General features: G+C 40.4%; 1 protein-coding gene across 1 annotated transcript; it reads left to right on the top strand.

Annotated features, from left to right (window-relative positions):
• Positions 1 to 174: 174 nt before the first annotated feature.
• On the top strand, positions 175 to 16,241 carry GORASP2 (golgi reassembly stacking protein 2). Its single transcript, XM_032114663.1, has 10 exons — positions 175 to 298; positions 8,601 to 8,681; positions 9,449 to 9,652; positions 10,081 to 10,167; positions 10,596 to 10,726; positions 11,329 to 11,461; positions 11,588 to 11,711; positions 12,073 to 12,159; positions 14,435 to 14,530; positions 15,200 to 16,241. The coding sequence occupies exons 1-10, from the start codon at positions 236 to 238 to the stop codon at positions 15,517 to 15,519; spliced, it is 1,326 nt and encodes a 441-aa protein (XP_031970554.1). The 5' UTR covers positions 175 to 235; the 3' UTR covers positions 15,520 to 16,241.
• Positions 16,242 to 17,625: the final 1,384 nt, after the last annotated feature.

The following is a 17,625-nucleotide window of genomic DNA, read 5'->3' as shown; positions in this document are numbered from 1 at the left end:
ACTTACTATATCCCATTAATATAGCTAACACTAATAAACTAATTAACTCTTCCTGTCTAGCACCGTCGGGCGCCCCCGCCCCACAGTGGCACCGCCGCCCTCGGCCGCCAGGGGGCGAGAGGGCGCCAGACACGAGCCCGAGGCCGTGGCCCCTCGCGGCCGCCGTAGGGCCCCGCCTGGCGCCGGGCGGGGGCAGCGCGCGGTGCCACGTCCCCGTCGCGGCGCGTTCGCGGCCATGGGCGCCTCGCAGAGCATCGACATCCCCGGCGGCGGCACCGAGGGCTACCACGTCCTGCGGGTAAGGGCGGCGCGGCCCGTCCGGGCGCCCCGGGGACTCAGCCCGGCAGCGGCCCGTGGGCCCGGGGCCTGTCCCGCTGTGGGGAGGCGCTGGAGCGGCCCGGGGGCTCCCGGGGCGGCCCCGCCGGGCTCCCCGCTCGGCCCCGGGGAGGCACTCGGGCAGCGGGGCCGCCGGGGCTCCGCCGCGGCTCGCGGGAGCGGTGAGGTGCGCCGGGCCCGCACTGCCGCTGCCGGATTTGGGAAGTCTGAAGGAAGAATTGGTCCAGAATAGACAATTCCCTGGGCCGGGTCGTGCCGCCAGGTTGTGCCTCAGTATAACCAGGCCGGCAGGCTGGCGCATGAGAGGCGATGCTGGGTTTGGGCAGCCTTTGAGGGCGAGGCGGCCTCTCCTCCAGCAGACGCTGTTCACACCGCAGCCCGCGCGAGTCTGGGCTGCGCTCAGGTGCGCCCGGGATAACGCGTCGGGCTTGTCTTGGTCGCTGCATCAGGGATTGGACTGTAGCTGCTGCCCCTCCGCAGTAGCTCAGGGGTGTCGGATCAAGGTGTTCACATGACAGGCAGCACAACTGAGGACTGCAACTCCAGTGAAAGTACTATTTTTCGTGGTTACATTGGTTTTGTTCGCGTTGTGGCCACTAAACTTTGGTTCTGTATGCGAAATACAAAATACCTTATTAGGCTGCGTTTTTTAGGTTTTGTGACCAGCCTTTTGAAAGCCTTTCTTTAGTATGTGTCTTGTTTTCAGTGAGCAGAATGATTCCCAGGTCGTGCTGTGGAATCTGGGGTACAGGGACATTGCTGGAGTCACTCATAGCCCTGCCCACATCACAGTGCCTCTGCCTCGTAGCCGGAGTGTGAGTGCCTTCACTCTGGGTACCGTGCTGGGCCGCTGTGTTTGTTGGAATCGTATCCTTTTGGATCAGTTCTCTGCTTTTGAGAAGCAAATACTGATGTTCTGATCAAATCCAAACATTCTGTTAAAATTTATATATAGACTAAAGTCACAGTGGTTTTTTTTCCTCCCTTTTAATATCAATGGTATATAAGAGTCCAGTGTTACTGATTTATGTCAGTCCACTTTGTCTTCTCCTTTTCCCTCACAAAAACTATTCTGCAGGTTGGTAAAACTGGCAGACTTTTTTTCTTTTTTTATCATAGTACAGTGTAAATTTCATTAACTTTTTACTTTGGAGACTTGTAAAACCAGTATGTACTTTGCAGTTAGAGTATCAGTTATATCAGATTTATGAGTTCATACTGTTTGATTAAAGCATGTTAATAAATTGAGATTCATCTCTTTTATGAAGTGGAATCTACTCATTTTTTCTTGTAATCTGGCTTGGATCTGGCACCTTTTGTTTTCATTTAGGCACTTTTTTGTTGTAATGTTTTTGCTATGACCCGAAGTGGCAGTGTTTGATTACCAGTCTTTGTAAATGTAATTGAGAGGTGCACATTAAAGAAGTTGATTTCCAAGAGGATATTTTTATTTATATAATGCAGGAAAGGACCTGCCTGCTGTCTTAAGCAGACTGATATATCTGATTTTCACTGCCTTATCTTCTTACTGATATCTTGAGATGCCACAATAATGAGTGATTATTCTCTGTCTATGGACAGGCATCTTAAACTGCATCATGATCCCAGCCTAACAGTTATAATTTGGGATGTTTTTATTGAAATGCATGCGGCATATATGAATGTGACTAGAGTTTCTCTCTGTAGTTTTTCCCAGTTTAATTTTCCAGTTGCTATTCTGTATTAAGTTTGTTCCAGATAGCTTTGGGCTCGCACTGTTAGAGGAGCTCTGCATAAATGCTCTGTGTGCATGGATTGACCTTTAGTAGAACTTGAGATCAAGCAATACTGCTGTTTTGCTCTAATTTACTCTCAAGTACGTTTTTTTCTGAGCTCAGTACTTTAATGAGGTAAATGAGAATGGTAGAAGGAAAACAGCAGTAGTCTTCCAGTGTTACAGATCTGAGTAAGACCAGATTTCTTTAACAACACCAAACTTCTGTAAATAATGTAAAGTGATTGTTTTAAAGATTTCATTACATGTGGGAAAATTAGAGAAATGTCAGAATTTTTTTTCAATTACTGGAAGAATTTGTTTGGGTAAGGCAGATAAAAGAAAAATATGTGTTAAATGGCTGTGAAACAAAGAGTTTACACTGTTCAGAGTAACTGCAGGAGCCAAGCACAAGTTGCCAGAGGGATAAGCAGAATGTTGCCAGTTACAGGTTTTTCACAGTGAGACTTTTAGACTGTACATGCTGCCTCCCCACAAAACTAGTAAAAAGTCTCTTTCTTTGCTCACTTCAAACAGGAACAGAAATATATGCAGAAAGTGAGCACTACCATCATTAATTTTTGATGTAATATTTGCAGATGACTTAATTCTTTTGGCTGCTTCTGCTGATACTCAGTGCAACATTGCTTGCATTGTGAGCTTTATCACCAGTGCAGTTGTAACAGGAAATAGGAACACTCCAGGACTGAAGTGCTGTCAAAGGAAAAGAATTTAATCATGTGCATAATTGACAGCAGAAGTTGCTCACTGCGTTGCATTGTTGGGGTTCTAGACATTAAAATGTTAGGATTTTTTATATTTTTGGTAAGAGGGAGAAAAGGTTGCCAAGTGTTCTGTTGTCCAGATCTCCTCATAAGTAGACCTAGTGATAAGTCATTTGAAGTAATTTTTCTCCATAAGTTTCCTTTAACATAAGGTGTGTGGCTGATTAGACCAACTGGCTGACTCTGTGTATTGCTCAGTATGCATTTGTTTCTCTTCTTCAAAACAGAATGAAGGAAGATTCTGAGTAATTTTCTTGTTCAGCGGTGTGAAACTGCTGTGGTTTGCCCAGGCTGATGTAATGACGTGACAGTTCTTCAGCTAACAGATGATGTCACAACATCCCCGTGGCTGGGGCCAGAGTGGCTGCAAAGTGGCCCCGTGGAAAAGGTCCTGGGGGATGCTGGTTGACAGCAGCTGAACACAAGCCAACGTGCCCAGATAGCCAAGAAGGCCAGTGGCATCCTGGTCTGTATCAGGAATAGTGTGGCCAGCAGAACAAGGGCAATGACTGTCCCCCTGTACTCAGCACTGGTGAGGTCACCCCTCGAGTGCTGTGTCCAGTTGTGGGCCCCTCAGTTCAGGAACAACGTTGAGGTGCTGGACTGTGTCCAGAGAAGCTCTGGAGCACAAGTCCTGTGAGGAGCAGCTGAGGGAGCTGGGGGTGTTTAGCCTGGAGAAGAGGAGCTCAGGGGAGATCTCATCACTCTTACAACTCCGTGAGGGGAAGGTGTAGCGAAGTGGGGCTCAGCCTCTTCTTCAATTAACAAGTGACAGAACAAGAGGAAAGAGCCTCAAGTTGCACCAGGAGAGATTTAGAGACTGGATTTGAGGAAAACTTTCTTCATCGAAAGGATGGTCAGGTATTGTAATAGGCTGCCCAGGGAAGTGGTTTAATCAGCATCCCTGAAAGCATTCAAAACACACACTAGATGTGGCCTTTGGCTTAGATTTAATGGTGAACTTGACAGTGTTGGGTTAGTGGTTGGATTTGATGATCATAGAGATCTTTTCCAACGTCAGTTGTTGTGAGAGTCTACGTAAGAATTCTTATCTGTGAGAAATGTGTATGCTACCATGTTATGTGGTGTTCTCCCTAAAAGATACTGAGCAGCAGTGCCCAAAGTTTAGATTTCTCACTCTTGTTTGAGTGCTTTGGTTTGTTGTAATAGTGATACAAACGTGTTGCATGAAGTGATGACTTACTTTTTAAGGGAGGTTCACATTTTAAAAGCTTGAGTTAAATTCTCTGTGCTAAAATAAAAGGTTATGCTACATAGATAGAATCTGTTTTCTTACCAAAAACTTACAAAGCTTTTTCTCTTGAAAACTGGGTGTTTCATCAAGAAATTCAATTCAGTTATACAATGTAATGTGTTAAAATAGCTGACAGAAATAAAATAGATTCTGTCAGATCTAACAGGAATTGCTTGTACATGATACATAATGAAATTTTACTGCCAGTTACGGTGTGGGTGGAAGAACTATGAAAAAACCTTTCAACATTTCTTTGCTAATAAAGTAGAATACTGGGAAGTGTTTCTTATGTGGGGAAAAAAGAAGGCCTTGGAAGTTGTGTATTTAATGCTTGAAGCTAAGCTTCTGAAAGTTTAAAAAGGAGTATAAGATAGCTGGCTTTCAGAAGTGGTCAGAGCCTTCATCTGCCTCTGAAAGTCCAGGTTTCAGTGCCTAATTCCATTTGCAGTTGCACTGCTCTCTTGGGTCTTCGATTTGTGACCACTGTGCTGTTGAGCAGGCTTCTTAAAATGTGTAATGTACAATATATTCTGTGCAGGCATAGAATGATAGTGCTGGGAACAGTGTTCAGCAAGGAAAAATTTCATGCATTTACCAGTTAAGTCTTTTCGGTACTGCAAATTAAAATTAGTGTATTGACCTTGAATCCTTTTTCCTGTTCAATTCTTGACAGTGAATTAAAAGTGAAATCAATGTGTAATCTATGTACTCAGCAGCCCTGCTCACATCTTGGTGAGAAGCTGAAACCCTGCAGCAATGTGTAAGGCCCTTTTCTGCTCTCTGATACTCAGCATTCTTGATAGAGGTTTTCTTCATGTGCTCTTAAAAAGCTCTGGCCTTGCATTTCCACAGCTTCTTTGCATTTTCTGTGCCACTGTTTGTTGTTAGAAAATCATGGCATTTACCCAGAGGGGTCTGTAACTTTTATGTCTGAAATAACAGCTGGCTTTGAGAGAATCTTTGAGAGGTATCTTGCCTGCAGTAGCATCTGTTGTAAATGATATTACTTGATTATTTCTCAACAATTATTCAATTACAAAGGCAAGTTACTAAATACCTACTTGGGGCCCACAGCAAAGCTGCATAAAGCCAGATTGCTCAGGAGGCACAGAGCTTATGTACATATCCAAGGAATCTTTATTATTTCCATCCTTAATAGTGGTAGAATAATTTGTGTCCTTGTATTTTCTAAGGTCCCTGGTTATCCTTTGTTGCTGTGTCTCCTGGAAGAGAATCATGGCCAAAGAGCTTGGAGCAGAGAGCTGTATTGTGCATTTGGCACTGTGTGGTGGTGATGAATTGGGCACATAGTGACTGAAAGTAAGATGGTGTGACAAAAACTGTATGGGGTCAGTGCGATTGTTGTGCAGGGCTGAGTTTATCACTTCTTTAAGGAGGAGACTTTTCGTGTGGCATGGACTCAGAATTTCTGGTTGGCATTTCTGGGACTCCCAGGTATAAACATGCCGTGGAAGTTAGGCCAGGGAAATAGGAAACTTTTTGTGACGACCTGTGCATGGCAGCATGACAAAATGGGCTGCAGCTACTTGCTTCTGAGGTGCTTGTATGATTGATGCAACTATAAGGGCTTGATTTCTTTTACATACAGCTTCCTGGTGGTTTTTACATGCCCACTTAGAAACAAACCATGTAGAGATGTTCAGGATTGTGATGGGTTTGGGGCAAGGAGTTCTACATCTGCAGATACTTTCTGCAAACTAAAAGTTTAGAACTTGAAAACTCTCTCAGTCCCTTCACCAGTTGGAGTCAGAACACACACTTGGTATTCTAAGTAAATTATTTATACATCCCAGGTGTCAATAAGCTTGACATTGATAGATGCTGAAGATAGGTAATTCTCATTTATTGTAGGTATGCCATCTTATTTCAAAAAGTTGCTCTATTGAATACTGGCCACTCTTGGCTCACAGTGTTCAGGATATAATCTCTTGGAGGTTATTGAGGAGGGTTATTGTGTCAGGATTCAGGGTTGTTGTGGTTTTGGTATGGTTTGGTTTTTTATTTCAAAGAAGTTAATTTAGAAATGGAGGAAAATCTCTGAATGAGATGAAGTCTGGCCTTTCATAATTTCAAGGCCATGACATACGTCCAGTCCCAAAAATCTGATGTGTTATCAGAATAAATGTACCACTTTGCTGGATTTATTGATTTTTAATGCTGAGGTTTAACTAACACGTGTCTTTAAAACTGTTTTTTCTAGTAAGTTCTGAAACCATCCGCAGATTTAATTTTGGTATAAAGCCTGTATGTCAGGTTCATTAAAAACACAAACTGTAAGTTCCTCTGTGACCTATGCAATAGGTGGTGGAATAAGAGAGAGAGAGGCTATTAGAGTATTTTTGTGTCACTTCTCTAAACTGAGGGAAGAACAACAAACAGCGTAAGCTCATCCTACATTCGCTGCTCAAAAAAAGCACGTAAGAGGAAAGGATGTTTTGAATAACTTGATTACAAGAGAAACTGCAAGCCTGAGAATACCATTATGGATCACGTCCATAGGAAAGCAGAGTTTTTAAATTCTCCTTTCATGAAACTCTTTAACCTCTCTTTGGCAGGGAGGTCTCAAGTGTTCTGTGTAGTAAATGCTTTCTACATTTGGGAAGAAAAAGTTATGTAGTGAATTTTAGCCTCTCTGCAGCTTTTCTCCTAAGCTAAAATTTCTGTTTGTGAAGGCTGTTCTCAGATAGCCCTACTTTATTGAAAGTTTTAATATCTACAGTTAAATGAGCTCTAGAAACAGTCCACAAATGCCAAATCCACATCCACAATGTGCCTGGAAGTTTCTGTGCAGCTGGAGTCAGTGGGTCTGCTCCACACAGCTTAGCTTGTACTTGTACCTTATTACCTGGTGCACAGTTTGGTGTCTGATCTCTGATTGTTCTCAGTGAGAGGCATCTTGAACAGACAGATTAAGTAACATGGGGGCTGTAGTTTGGATCTAGTTAGAGGGACTGCAGGATATTTGGTGATTGGGAAATGTGGTTCCATACACTTAATACTTGGCTAAGAGGGAGAATATATGTACCCCAGCTGTAGAAAGTTATTTCCAAGGAGTGTCCAGGCATCTTGAAGAGACACTTCTACAGACACACTTCAAGTTCTAGTTAGAAATTATAAACGTGGACTTTGGAGATGTTATTGTTGCCTCAGTGATTCTTACTACTTTGGGATATTGTTGGTTTCATACTTCTTTGCTGCTTTACAAATCTTGGACAAATGTGAGTGTGATGTGACTCTGGAATTACTAATTCCAGATTCAGGTTATGTGACTAATGTTCTACAGTTTGGGCATCTGTTACAGAAAGCTACGAACAAGTAATCTGAGTTTTTTCCAAGATCTGATTTTGTGAACATGTTGGGCAGAGATAAATAAAATTTCAGAGGAACAGTTTTAGTAGTAATCAAGCACTTTTTAAATTCCCTATTAGAATATTTTGTTCTAGATAAGTCATACTAAGAAAACTCAATTCCTGCAGAATCAGGCCAGTATTGAACAATTAAATACATTTGTCCCACTTCTGTCAGGTGGAATAACATGTAATATAAGAAACCACACTGTAAAGGGTAATGCTTTTTAGATCTTTTTGGAAGGTGATTGTAGTACATAAAAGAAAAAGCCAGTGGGTAGAATGAATCAGCTTCCACACAGAAAAAGATAGTCTTTGCTAAAAAGCTGTAGGAAAAATCTGACAGCCATATTTGAGTTACTTTTTGTTGTCAGCAATCCAAGCAGCAGTGAAAAAACATTGGCAAAATGTCTCTCGGTTACTCCATTTGGAATTAAAAGTATACTTTTAGCTTCTGGGAGTAGTGCGTATCCAAAAACTTAGGCCTTGTCTTAATGGAGTGGTTGAATTATTTGAGCTGCCATGGCTGCAAAATTGCATGTCTCTTTTCTTGCAACTTGAAGTTATGTTAATGAAATCACTGGTTGTACAGATGCCCTCTGTGTCTCAAGAATGTCACCAGGTGATGTTTAATCATGAGATAACAACTTGTGCTTACAGATGTGACTTTCCTATTCCTTTAGTAAGCATAAGATAAAAAGTAAGGTCCAATGTTGGTACTACTGTGGAAAAGTAGTACTTTTTAACCCACCTTGTCAGAATTCATTAACCTTGTCCTTTCACCATAATCTCCTTTCTTGAAACAAATACTTGCAATTTACCTGCTGCGACTGCTAAGCAGTGCTTTTCCCAGGGAGTGGCTACTGCTGTGTCATTCCTCAATTTATAAATTACTAATTCTTTTGAAATCTCGGGGGGTGGGGGGGGTTTAAGTGAGGGATTTTTTGGTTCTGAAGATTATATGATTATATTTGAATATTTTAAAATAATACATACAAACATTAATAGCTTCTAGAACTACAGTTGGCACAAGCAGAAATATAATTCTAATCTATGAATCAGCATTGGAACACTTTTACTAAATTCTTGTTTAACTTTGTTAGGTACAAGAAAACTCACCAGGGCATAGAGCTGGATTAGAGCCATTCTTTGATTTTATCGTGTCCATTAATGGTTCAAGATTGGTAAGTGTGTTGTTATTTTATAACTTTTAATATAAACAATGTGCTGAGAATCTGATATTTATAGGCAAACCGATGGGTTTGTTTTATTTAAATGTATATAAAATATTGCTCCTTAGTTTAAAATGAGCAAGGCAAACTGCATCAGAAATTGATTTCCTTCACTCTGTAGTTACAATTCTATCGAGTTTAGCTGGAGATCAGGATGCAGACAGACATGCTCTCTGCAAACATCTGCACCAATACAGGATTGCCTGCTGATCCACCCCTCATGGCTTATACTGGTGCCCTCCTAGTTCTGTCTGCTTCCATGAGAACTCACAAACTTCATTCAGTCAAAACAGGCTGAGGGAAGAAGCTGCTGTCAGAGCTGTTAGTTGGGCAGGAGGCATGGGGGGAGCTTTCAAGCAGAACTGTAGTCAAACAACAGACTATCATAGCAGTGGAAAAAACCAGCTGTGGGAAGCTCTTCCACCAGTATGCCAGGATTTGAGAAAGCCACTGAAAAGCTGCAAGGTGCATCTTACTACAGATTCAATTGAAGTGTTTCCATTTTTGGAAAGTATGACCTGTTACTGTGAAATCCCAGGGTTTTGCAAGAGTTGTATTCTAGAATTGTGAAGGGACTGGAAACTTGTTACAAAGCAGCTGTTAATACATGTTCTGGTAATGCAGGGTGTTTGTAGCACCTCTGAAATACAAGTGTTGCTGTAGAACAGAACGCTTGTTCTGTTAAACACTAACCCAAGCTCTTGCTTAAACATTCACAGAATAAAGACAATGACACTCTCAAGGACCTGTTGAAAGCAAATGTTGAAAAACCTGTAAAAATGCTTGTGTACAGCAGCAAAACACTGGAACTGAGAGAAACATCAGTAACCCCCAGCAACATGTGGGGTGGGCAGGGCCTGTTGGGAGTGAGCATTCGCTTCTGCAGCTTTGATGGGGCTAATGAAAATGTCTGGCACGTCTTGGTACGTATGGACTTGGAAGTATTCTCATTATTGCTTACTATTTCTATCTTACTGTTGAAAAGTAACTTGCATAGGATGTAGCTAACAAGTCATGAGATCGAACTGGTCTCATTGGTCAAACTGGTTTTCATAGATTTTGGGTTTGCGAAGACTTTTGAACTAGAAATGTGTATTTGTGAGTATATTATCAAGTGTTATATTTAAATGAATGGGTTTGTACAATACTCAGAGATACTGTATTTGGTACAACACCAGAACCATATGGAAAGGGACTGCCATAGAGCCACTGTTTAATTAGTTCATTACTCTACTGTGTTGAAAACTTGACCGGTTTGTCTGACTCAGAGCTTGTGTGAAGTGCCTATCTATCTGTTCTGCTACACCCTGATAGTTACATAGTGGTTTGTAACTTTCCATCTTAAAACTAGGAAGTGGAGCCAAATTCTCCTGCTGCATTAGCTGGACTTAGACCTCATAGTGACTATATCATTGGAGCAGATACTGTCATGAATGAGGTAAGTATATAAAAACAATGTTTTTTTAAAAAAAACCTAAAACCCAATTGTACCAGGGCAGTTTGAAACATCCCTGGCTCTGTTTCTGTTCAGTGTGAATGGAAATCAGATACAAAGAGGGAGGAGCTCTGTCATGGTGCCTTTTCTTAAACGCAGTCCTGGAAATAAGAATGGTTCTTAAATGTCTTCATGAAGTCAGATACAAACTTTTTTGTACTGTAATATCAATATTTTGAATAGCAGATTTGAAATCTGGGTTGTGCCACGTCTTCTGAGTTGTGCTAGCAAAACACATTTTAAAGTTGGCTTTGTGATAAAACAGCAGCACTGCAACATGTGGCTGTTACCAGAGTCTATTACAGAAAGTCAGGACTAGAATGACTGATCCAATGACAAGAAGGCCCTTACTCATTTTCATCTTTTTGCAGTCTGAAGATCTCTTTTCCCTGATTGAAACACACGAAGCAAAGCCATTAAAACTTTATGTGTACAACACAGACACAGATAATTGTCGGGAAGTGGTGATTACTCCAAATTCTGCCTGGGGTGGAGAAGGCAGGTAAGGAGATAATGTTTTACAGGGGAATGGGACAACTTTCTTGTAGCACCAGCCTGAAAGCTGCTGGGCTTAAGTTTTCTACAAAGACAGGGAAAGTGTGTTGTTACATCAAAAGTGTTTCTGCTCTAATAAATTATATATTCACTTGAAATTCAGATGCACTTACTAATGAGAGGGGTGCAAATCAGTAAATTAGCTACTACAGAAGTGCATAAAGTGCAATGGTTGCTTTCTGCATTAAATTCCAAATCGTTGTTAGCTGGTGGTATATCCTTGAAATACTGTGAGTAGCCAGAGCACAGCACTGCAAGTAACAACTGAGTTGAATTCCAAGCTGTATACCTGGTACAGCTGCTTGGTTTAAATAAGAATTAATTTTATTTTGTGTTGAATATTTATTGCTAAAGCTATAGAATTTCCTTTCAGTTGTTTTGTGCTGTTTATTTCTCCATAGAAAATGAGGCAACATGGGGGCGGGAGACGAAGGTTGTACAGAATTTACCTTGAAACTTGTTGCTGTCTTGAGTTGTTCGTGCGTTGCTTGCTATAGTCTGTAGCTGTAAAGGCACTTGTCTGACTTATAAATCTTCGTATTTTAAAAGCCTAGGATGTGGCATTGGTTATGGATATTTGCACAGGATACCTACTCGCCCATTTGAAGAGGGAAAGAAAATTTCTCTCCCAGGACAGTTGCCTAGTGCATCTCTCAGTCCCCTCAAAGATGGTTTCACAGAGGTAAGTTGTGATCCCTCCTTCAGCTTCGTAAAAATGGATGATGATGTTATATATTGCTTTTCTGCTTCTATTGGTTCATGTGGAAACAAATCCTAATGATGTAACTTTCCTTTCTCTTTCAATAAGGTTCAGCTATCATCAGTTAATCCCTCAGCCACCCTCCCTCCTGGGTCAGCAGGCCTTGAGCAGAGTCTTTCAGGACTTTCTATTAGCTCACCTTCAACTACTGTCAGTAATGTTCTCAGCACAGGTTGGTATTGGCAAGTAATTGACCTGAAATGCATGGCTTTTCTGACTTTTTTGTTCTCACAGATATTTCTAATTAATTTAATAGAAGGCAGAAGAGAAAATAAAATTTTCTTTTAAACTTTCTCAACAACAAAGGCTAAAGTACTGGATTTGTGCCTTACTTGCTCACGAAATAATTACAAACAACTTCTGTTAAAAATACCATGTGTATTACTTAGAATACCATTTTTTCTTATCAGCATTTTATAGTTAAAGCAAATAGTAATTTTCCTGTAAGCAATTATTTATTTGTACTCCTTAGGGAAAGAAGATGAAGTGTTGTATGCTTAAAATCAATGTTGTTTCCCTGTGTACTCCACCAGGTGTTCCAACAGTTCCATTATTACCACCACAAGTCAGTCAGTCCCTTACCTCTGTGCCACCAGTTAACCCAGCAACTACATTACCAGGTGAGTAGGTAAAATTTCTTAAAACATTTCGGAAACAAAAATCTTAGGGGAGCAAGAGAAGAGAGCTGGTTTTTCCATTGCTTTTATTATTTCATACTTCATACATTATGCATTTCCTGTAAGATCTCTCTCTATACAGCCTCTACAATGTGAAGAATTATTTTCTTGGAGCATGTTCACAGCATGTCTGTGGCACACAGGAGTGAGGTGGCAACATAGTTTACAATGTTTACCTTTTAGGGCCCCCTGCACAGTGGATGCAGTATTCAGGATTTCTCAGGAAGGTTTTGCTTGCAACATTTTAGGAAACCCATAGCGAGGGAATGATGCCTTAGGTTTCAACTTTCATATTTTTCAAATCCTGTACTGCCTAGTGTAACTCTGAAGTTCCTTGTAGCCTGTTAATTTCTGCTCTCTCGTGCTGGTTACACATAACAAAGCCTCTCCAGGCCTCCTCTCCGAGGACACTCAGACCATCCTAGGCCCCAAAAGTACAAACCAAAAGCCTCTAAAAGGGGGAGCAAGCTTGGGGAAATTACATCATTAATTGAAGCTTTACTTGGAGAATTAACCCTGCTATGCAAATGAACCAAACATAAAAGTGTGAAGAACTCATGACCTGCGGTCCATCTTGGGGTCCATCCTGGCAGTAGCCTCTGGACTCCCCAGGGTGAACCTTTGAAGGCCCTTCAAATAAATACCTGCCTTTATTCCCTTATTTTTGTCTAGTCTCTGTTTTTAGGTGGCCACTTCAGGCATCATAATGATCTAGATCATCTTGATTACTATTCCTAGTATAAATACAGGGCTAACAATATAGAATTTATGTTGCAGTTAGTGTTTCTGAATTACATTGGAATTTAAACTGGTATAATACAAGTAAAAGTCTTTCTGCAACGTGGTTGTTTCCTTTTAATAATGATCATTTCAAACAGAAGTAGTCATGGGGGGTAAAATAAGGATTGTGTAGGATTTGGCTTTGGCATTGGTATGCTGGTAGAGGACTCAGTTGTACCTTCCAAAACACTTGAAGGAGTTGTATTTTATGTTTTGCTTGTTATGAGACAAGTAGATAAAGACGTGTCCATTACATAATGCTTGGAGGATCTCTAACATGGGAGAGATGTGTAGTAGAGCTCAGTGCATGCAAATAAGGGCAGAGAACTCTCACAGAAACTGAACTTGTTAGTAGTTTTCTATTTTCTCTAGGCAGAAAAATATTATTGTCCTTTTCTTCCCCAGCCAGCTAATCCACCCCTTCCCTAAACTCTGCAAATACAAGTTTTCCATTCAGCTTTTTCTCTGAATAGTATCATTGCTTTTTTGAAAGCAAATTAGAATATTTCTTGCAATTTGCTTGGACATACTAGTGAAATTGTTCTTACTAAATATACTGGAGATCTAAAATTTGAGTGAATTTATATGAAGTTCAGCTTCTTTCAGATATAAAAAAAAATTCAAAACAAAGTTGCATATAGCTTACCTGAAAGCTCTTTGAGTCAGATTATGTCAGCCTTCGTGGCTAATGAATTCACGGGTAAGTAAAGATGGCTGGGTTTTAATCAAAATCTCTATGCAGTGGCCTTGCTTTAAGACTTTTCTCCCCTCTATCTTAATACTGTAGTATCAACAGTTTATTTCTGAATTAGCCTTTTCTGAACTAAACACAAAGTACTTAGAATAGAGCCCTTGTCCCAGAAATGAAGCTCTTCTAAAGTGGAAAATTCGTGAGCAGAAGGATGCTCCATAGCAAACAATGATGGCAGGGCATGTGTTGCATTCATCGTATGTTTCTCTTCTACTTTCAGTCCTTCCTGACTTTGAAAGTTCCTTTGTCCTGCCTTTTGACATACATTTTTAACTCTAGTCATGAACTAAGTAGAAAAGACTAATAATAGAGTAATCAATATTAGGGATCAGGGAAAACTGAGTATTTAATCCTATTATTATTGTTTGCCACTCCAATTGGGAATGGAGAACTTATGGTATAGTGCTGTGGTGAAACAACTACCTTTGTTGAAAGCTGAACTTGGAATGTAAACTTTCTAATCCTGAAATAAGAGTCTTCTTTCCTCAGAAAAATCTGAAAGGTTTGGGATTATGTATTTGTTAGTCCAGACTCCCTGCACTAGGTATCTGTTCCCACTGTGCAACTTCCATATAAAAATTATAATCAAGATAATTTAAAACTTACTTTATATCAACAAGATCTAAGAAACAGTTAGAAAAAGACAGTTTTAAGTTTTCAGCTGTAACTTTTCCACTCTTCTCTTAGGTCTGATGCCATTACCAGCAGGGCTTCCTAACCTGACTGATCTGTCCAAACTTAATTTACCTGCACCACAGATTGCTCCAGAAATCATACAGCCTGGTATGTGCTTCTGCAAACTGAAACACTGTAATTAGAGTTAACCTTGACACTCTAATTTGCACCTATATGGGGGAGTCCTGAAGAGGATAAATGTTTGCTTGAGATGGCAGTGGATGTTAGTGCCCAGATCAGATAGACAAGGAATATGGCTTTAAATAAACTAATTCTAAACCTTTGTCTGTATTTAGATGTTTCATTTTCTATTACCTGATTTATAGCTCAGAGGAGATTGTGCCAAAAGCGAAAGTATTTTATTTATGGGTAAAAGAAAATATGAAGTGTTTCCTTGTAAGCTAGATGAGAAGATCGAAGCTCCCTGAACTGAATGCCAGAATTATGAACTAATATTAGATTTACAGTTTTGAATTCAACAAAACTGCTGAAGGTGTACATGGAGCAAGCAAAAAGATATGGAAGCTTATATGGAATATGGTTTTTGTTACTTCTTGTTTCTGGCAGTTCCAGTGAAGGCCAGAAAACCTAATCATCAGTATTAATGCATTAAATACCTAGTCCTCTGGGGAGGTACAAGCAACCTTGAGTTTACTCTGATTCTTCAGTTCTGAAATCTGAAAAGTATCAGGCTTGAAATGAGCCTGCTGCACAATTACCATTTGAGCTGTGGTGTGCAGAAGCTCACTGCTTTTTTTTCCCCTCTTTTCTTTTTAGGTTTGCAACCCCTTCCCCCCTTGCCGCCTCTGCATCTAATGGGAATAACGCCTCTATCAATGCCACCCAAATGTGTTCCTGTGCTTCCTTTGGTTACAGAGGCATCTACAGTGCCTACAGATTTGCTTCCCTCTATTACTCAAGCTGGAAGCTTTTCTGTCAACCCTGGCACTACTGAAAATGTAGAGGAGACCTCTACACTAACCTTGGATAGTGCTACTCCAGCTTCCAGGGCAACTATTGTTGACAGATCAAATGAATCCTCCACAGCTAATGAGAAAACAACTGGAATCACAGATACACAAGCTTCTGAATCATAACTCTGTTGGATCACTCTGTTGGATTGGCTTGGTATTTATTTAGCCATGGGATACATATTTGAAAAGCAAGCTATCATTAATTTCATACTAGTTTGTACTTAATCTTTAGAAGTCCTGTAAATAATATGGAGGTATAATAAAAATATCAGGGGATTTATAAAGTGTGGGGGGGAGGAGGAGAACTTGTATGTTACCAAAAAAAAGTCAAGGTGGTAAATAGAGTTCCACTGCCAAACTCTGAGGTATGTTTTTAATATAGGCTGACAGCCTTACCCTGCTAGGCTTGTCCTTGCTTATAATTAGCAGTTTTTGCTTCTGATAGAAATGAAGCGGGTCTTGCGTGTGACATTTACATACCATAGTTCTTGTTCTTTGCAAGTATCTTGTTTCTGCAGTGGGGATGAGAATGTTTAGTCTGAGTTGTGAATTTTAACGCTGCAAAACTTCCACCTAAAGATATTTCTGTTAAAATTGCTGAGTGACCTGTTAACTGACATGTTGTTATTCAGCTTGTACACGAATCTTTGTCTTTAAGCTCTTGAGAGATGCTCAAGCCATGTTTTGTGACCCCTGCTGCGTTGTTTCATGCGCCCACTGTAAAATGGCATTTGGAAGGGAATACATGGAATGTTAAATGTAGCACACAATTTGGCACTTCATGACTACTGTAAGATGAATTAATGGATTAAGCATACATATAGCAATAAATTCCTGGAATTTTATTCTTTGTGTGACAAAATAGCACTTTTTTTTTTGTTTAATTCTTTAAGTCTCATTTAGCTGGTTTTAGCTCGGCTCTCTCTAGCACAGATCTGTGAAAGGGCTCCCTTCCAGAGGAATAGGTCCAAGTGGGAATGCCAGACATCTTAATGGCAGACAGGATCAGCACTCGTGGTTAAATCCATGGCAGCAATGAGTCATTAAATCTGCCTGCATATGATTCATACTTGGCTTTTTAAATTCTTATTTAGGATGAAAATTGTAGATTAACTGTATATGATACACTTATAGAAACTCTTATGTACACTGTACTCTGGATGATAGCCTTTGCTCTTGGTGTCAGGTACAGTTGATGTGGAAAACTCTTCTGTACCACTCCAGTTCTTCTGTATTACTGGGATTTCATTTATATGTGGTTGCTACAAGCATATGCAAACTTACCCATATCTTCAGCAGGCTCAAGATGAAGTCTGTCTCAACAGCTGTGTAATTAATTTTGGCAATGTAGTTTGCCTGATCAGTGTTTGGAATAGTAGTTGCATCTGACTTCTGATCATAATAATAATGTCTCAAATAATTTGTTCAAGTGGAAGCCTTATCTAGTACCTGTTGTCCTGTCTCATCTTTATCACCTAAGTATTTGTCTTTTCTCTGCCACCCATTCCTCATCATCTGTCATGGCAAAAGCCTGTGTCAAAGACAGACCCCCAATACTTTTTCATACTGTGAGCGGTTTCTTTTCTCAGCCACTTGGAGTGTGAAATCCCTCTGCCTTGCTAAGTAGGGCACTTGCTGTTTCTCAGAATGTATTTTTATTTACCTTTGTAAATCCAGTGTCGTATACCTCAGAATTAAACCTTGACATGAGAAGAAGGATGTTCCCTCTTTTCTTTCCTCTAACAGAGAAAGTATGTTGGTATCAAGCTTCATTGAGCTTCACAGGTCTAACAGCCTTTCCTGCAACTTTGTTACACACTTCCAATGCAAGAAGAGTAAAGATATGTTTGTCACAAACCACATTTAGAGCAACTGCTGATTGTAATCAGATGTTTTGAACTAGAGTCCTTGGGTCGATGTTTTTGTTCTTGCAGTATGGCACAGTGTTCTCTGGCATGATGCTATACTTTCCAACAGCAAGCTGTAAACTTTCATAGGTCTTGTGCAGTTGTCTCTAGTAGCAAACAAAAGAAGATGCTTAGTCTGAAGTTTTGCACTTAGCTATTTTAAGTCCCTTGTTGCTGACTATATGTCCAGCCTTTTGATAGCTACGAGAGCAGTGGAAGTAAAGCAGTGTTACCATCAGCAATTCTGCTGAAGATAATGCGACTTCATATTTGGAGATGATTCAGTGGTGCAGATTTAAGCTGTAATCTCTCGGCTGAGAAG

Source organism: Corvus moneduloides, chromosome 7 (assembly GCF_009650955.1).
Source record: "Corvus moneduloides isolate bCorMon1 chromosome 7, bCorMon1.pri, whole genome shotgun sequence".
Lineage (NCBI taxonomy): Eukaryota > Metazoa > Chordata > Aves > Passeriformes > Corvidae > Corvus > Corvus moneduloides.
The sequence above is the reverse complement of the archived record's forward strand: the minus strand, read 5'-3'. Positions and strand labels throughout refer to the sequence as shown.

Bases quoted from the DNA above. Each gene is read 5' to 3' on its own strand.
- GORASP2 (XM_032114663.1), top strand. From the start codon at position 236: ATGGGCGCCTCGCAGAGCATCGACATCCCCGGCGGCGGCACCGAGGGC. The intron at 8,682-9,448 runs GTAAGTGTGTTG...AAACATTCACAG, and splicing joins CCATTAATGGTTCAAGATTG to AATAAAGACAATGACACTCT. The intron at 10,727-11,328 runs GTAAGGAGATAA...GTATTTTAAAAG, and splicing joins GCCTGGGGTGGAGAAGGCAG to CCTAGGATGTGGCATTGGTT.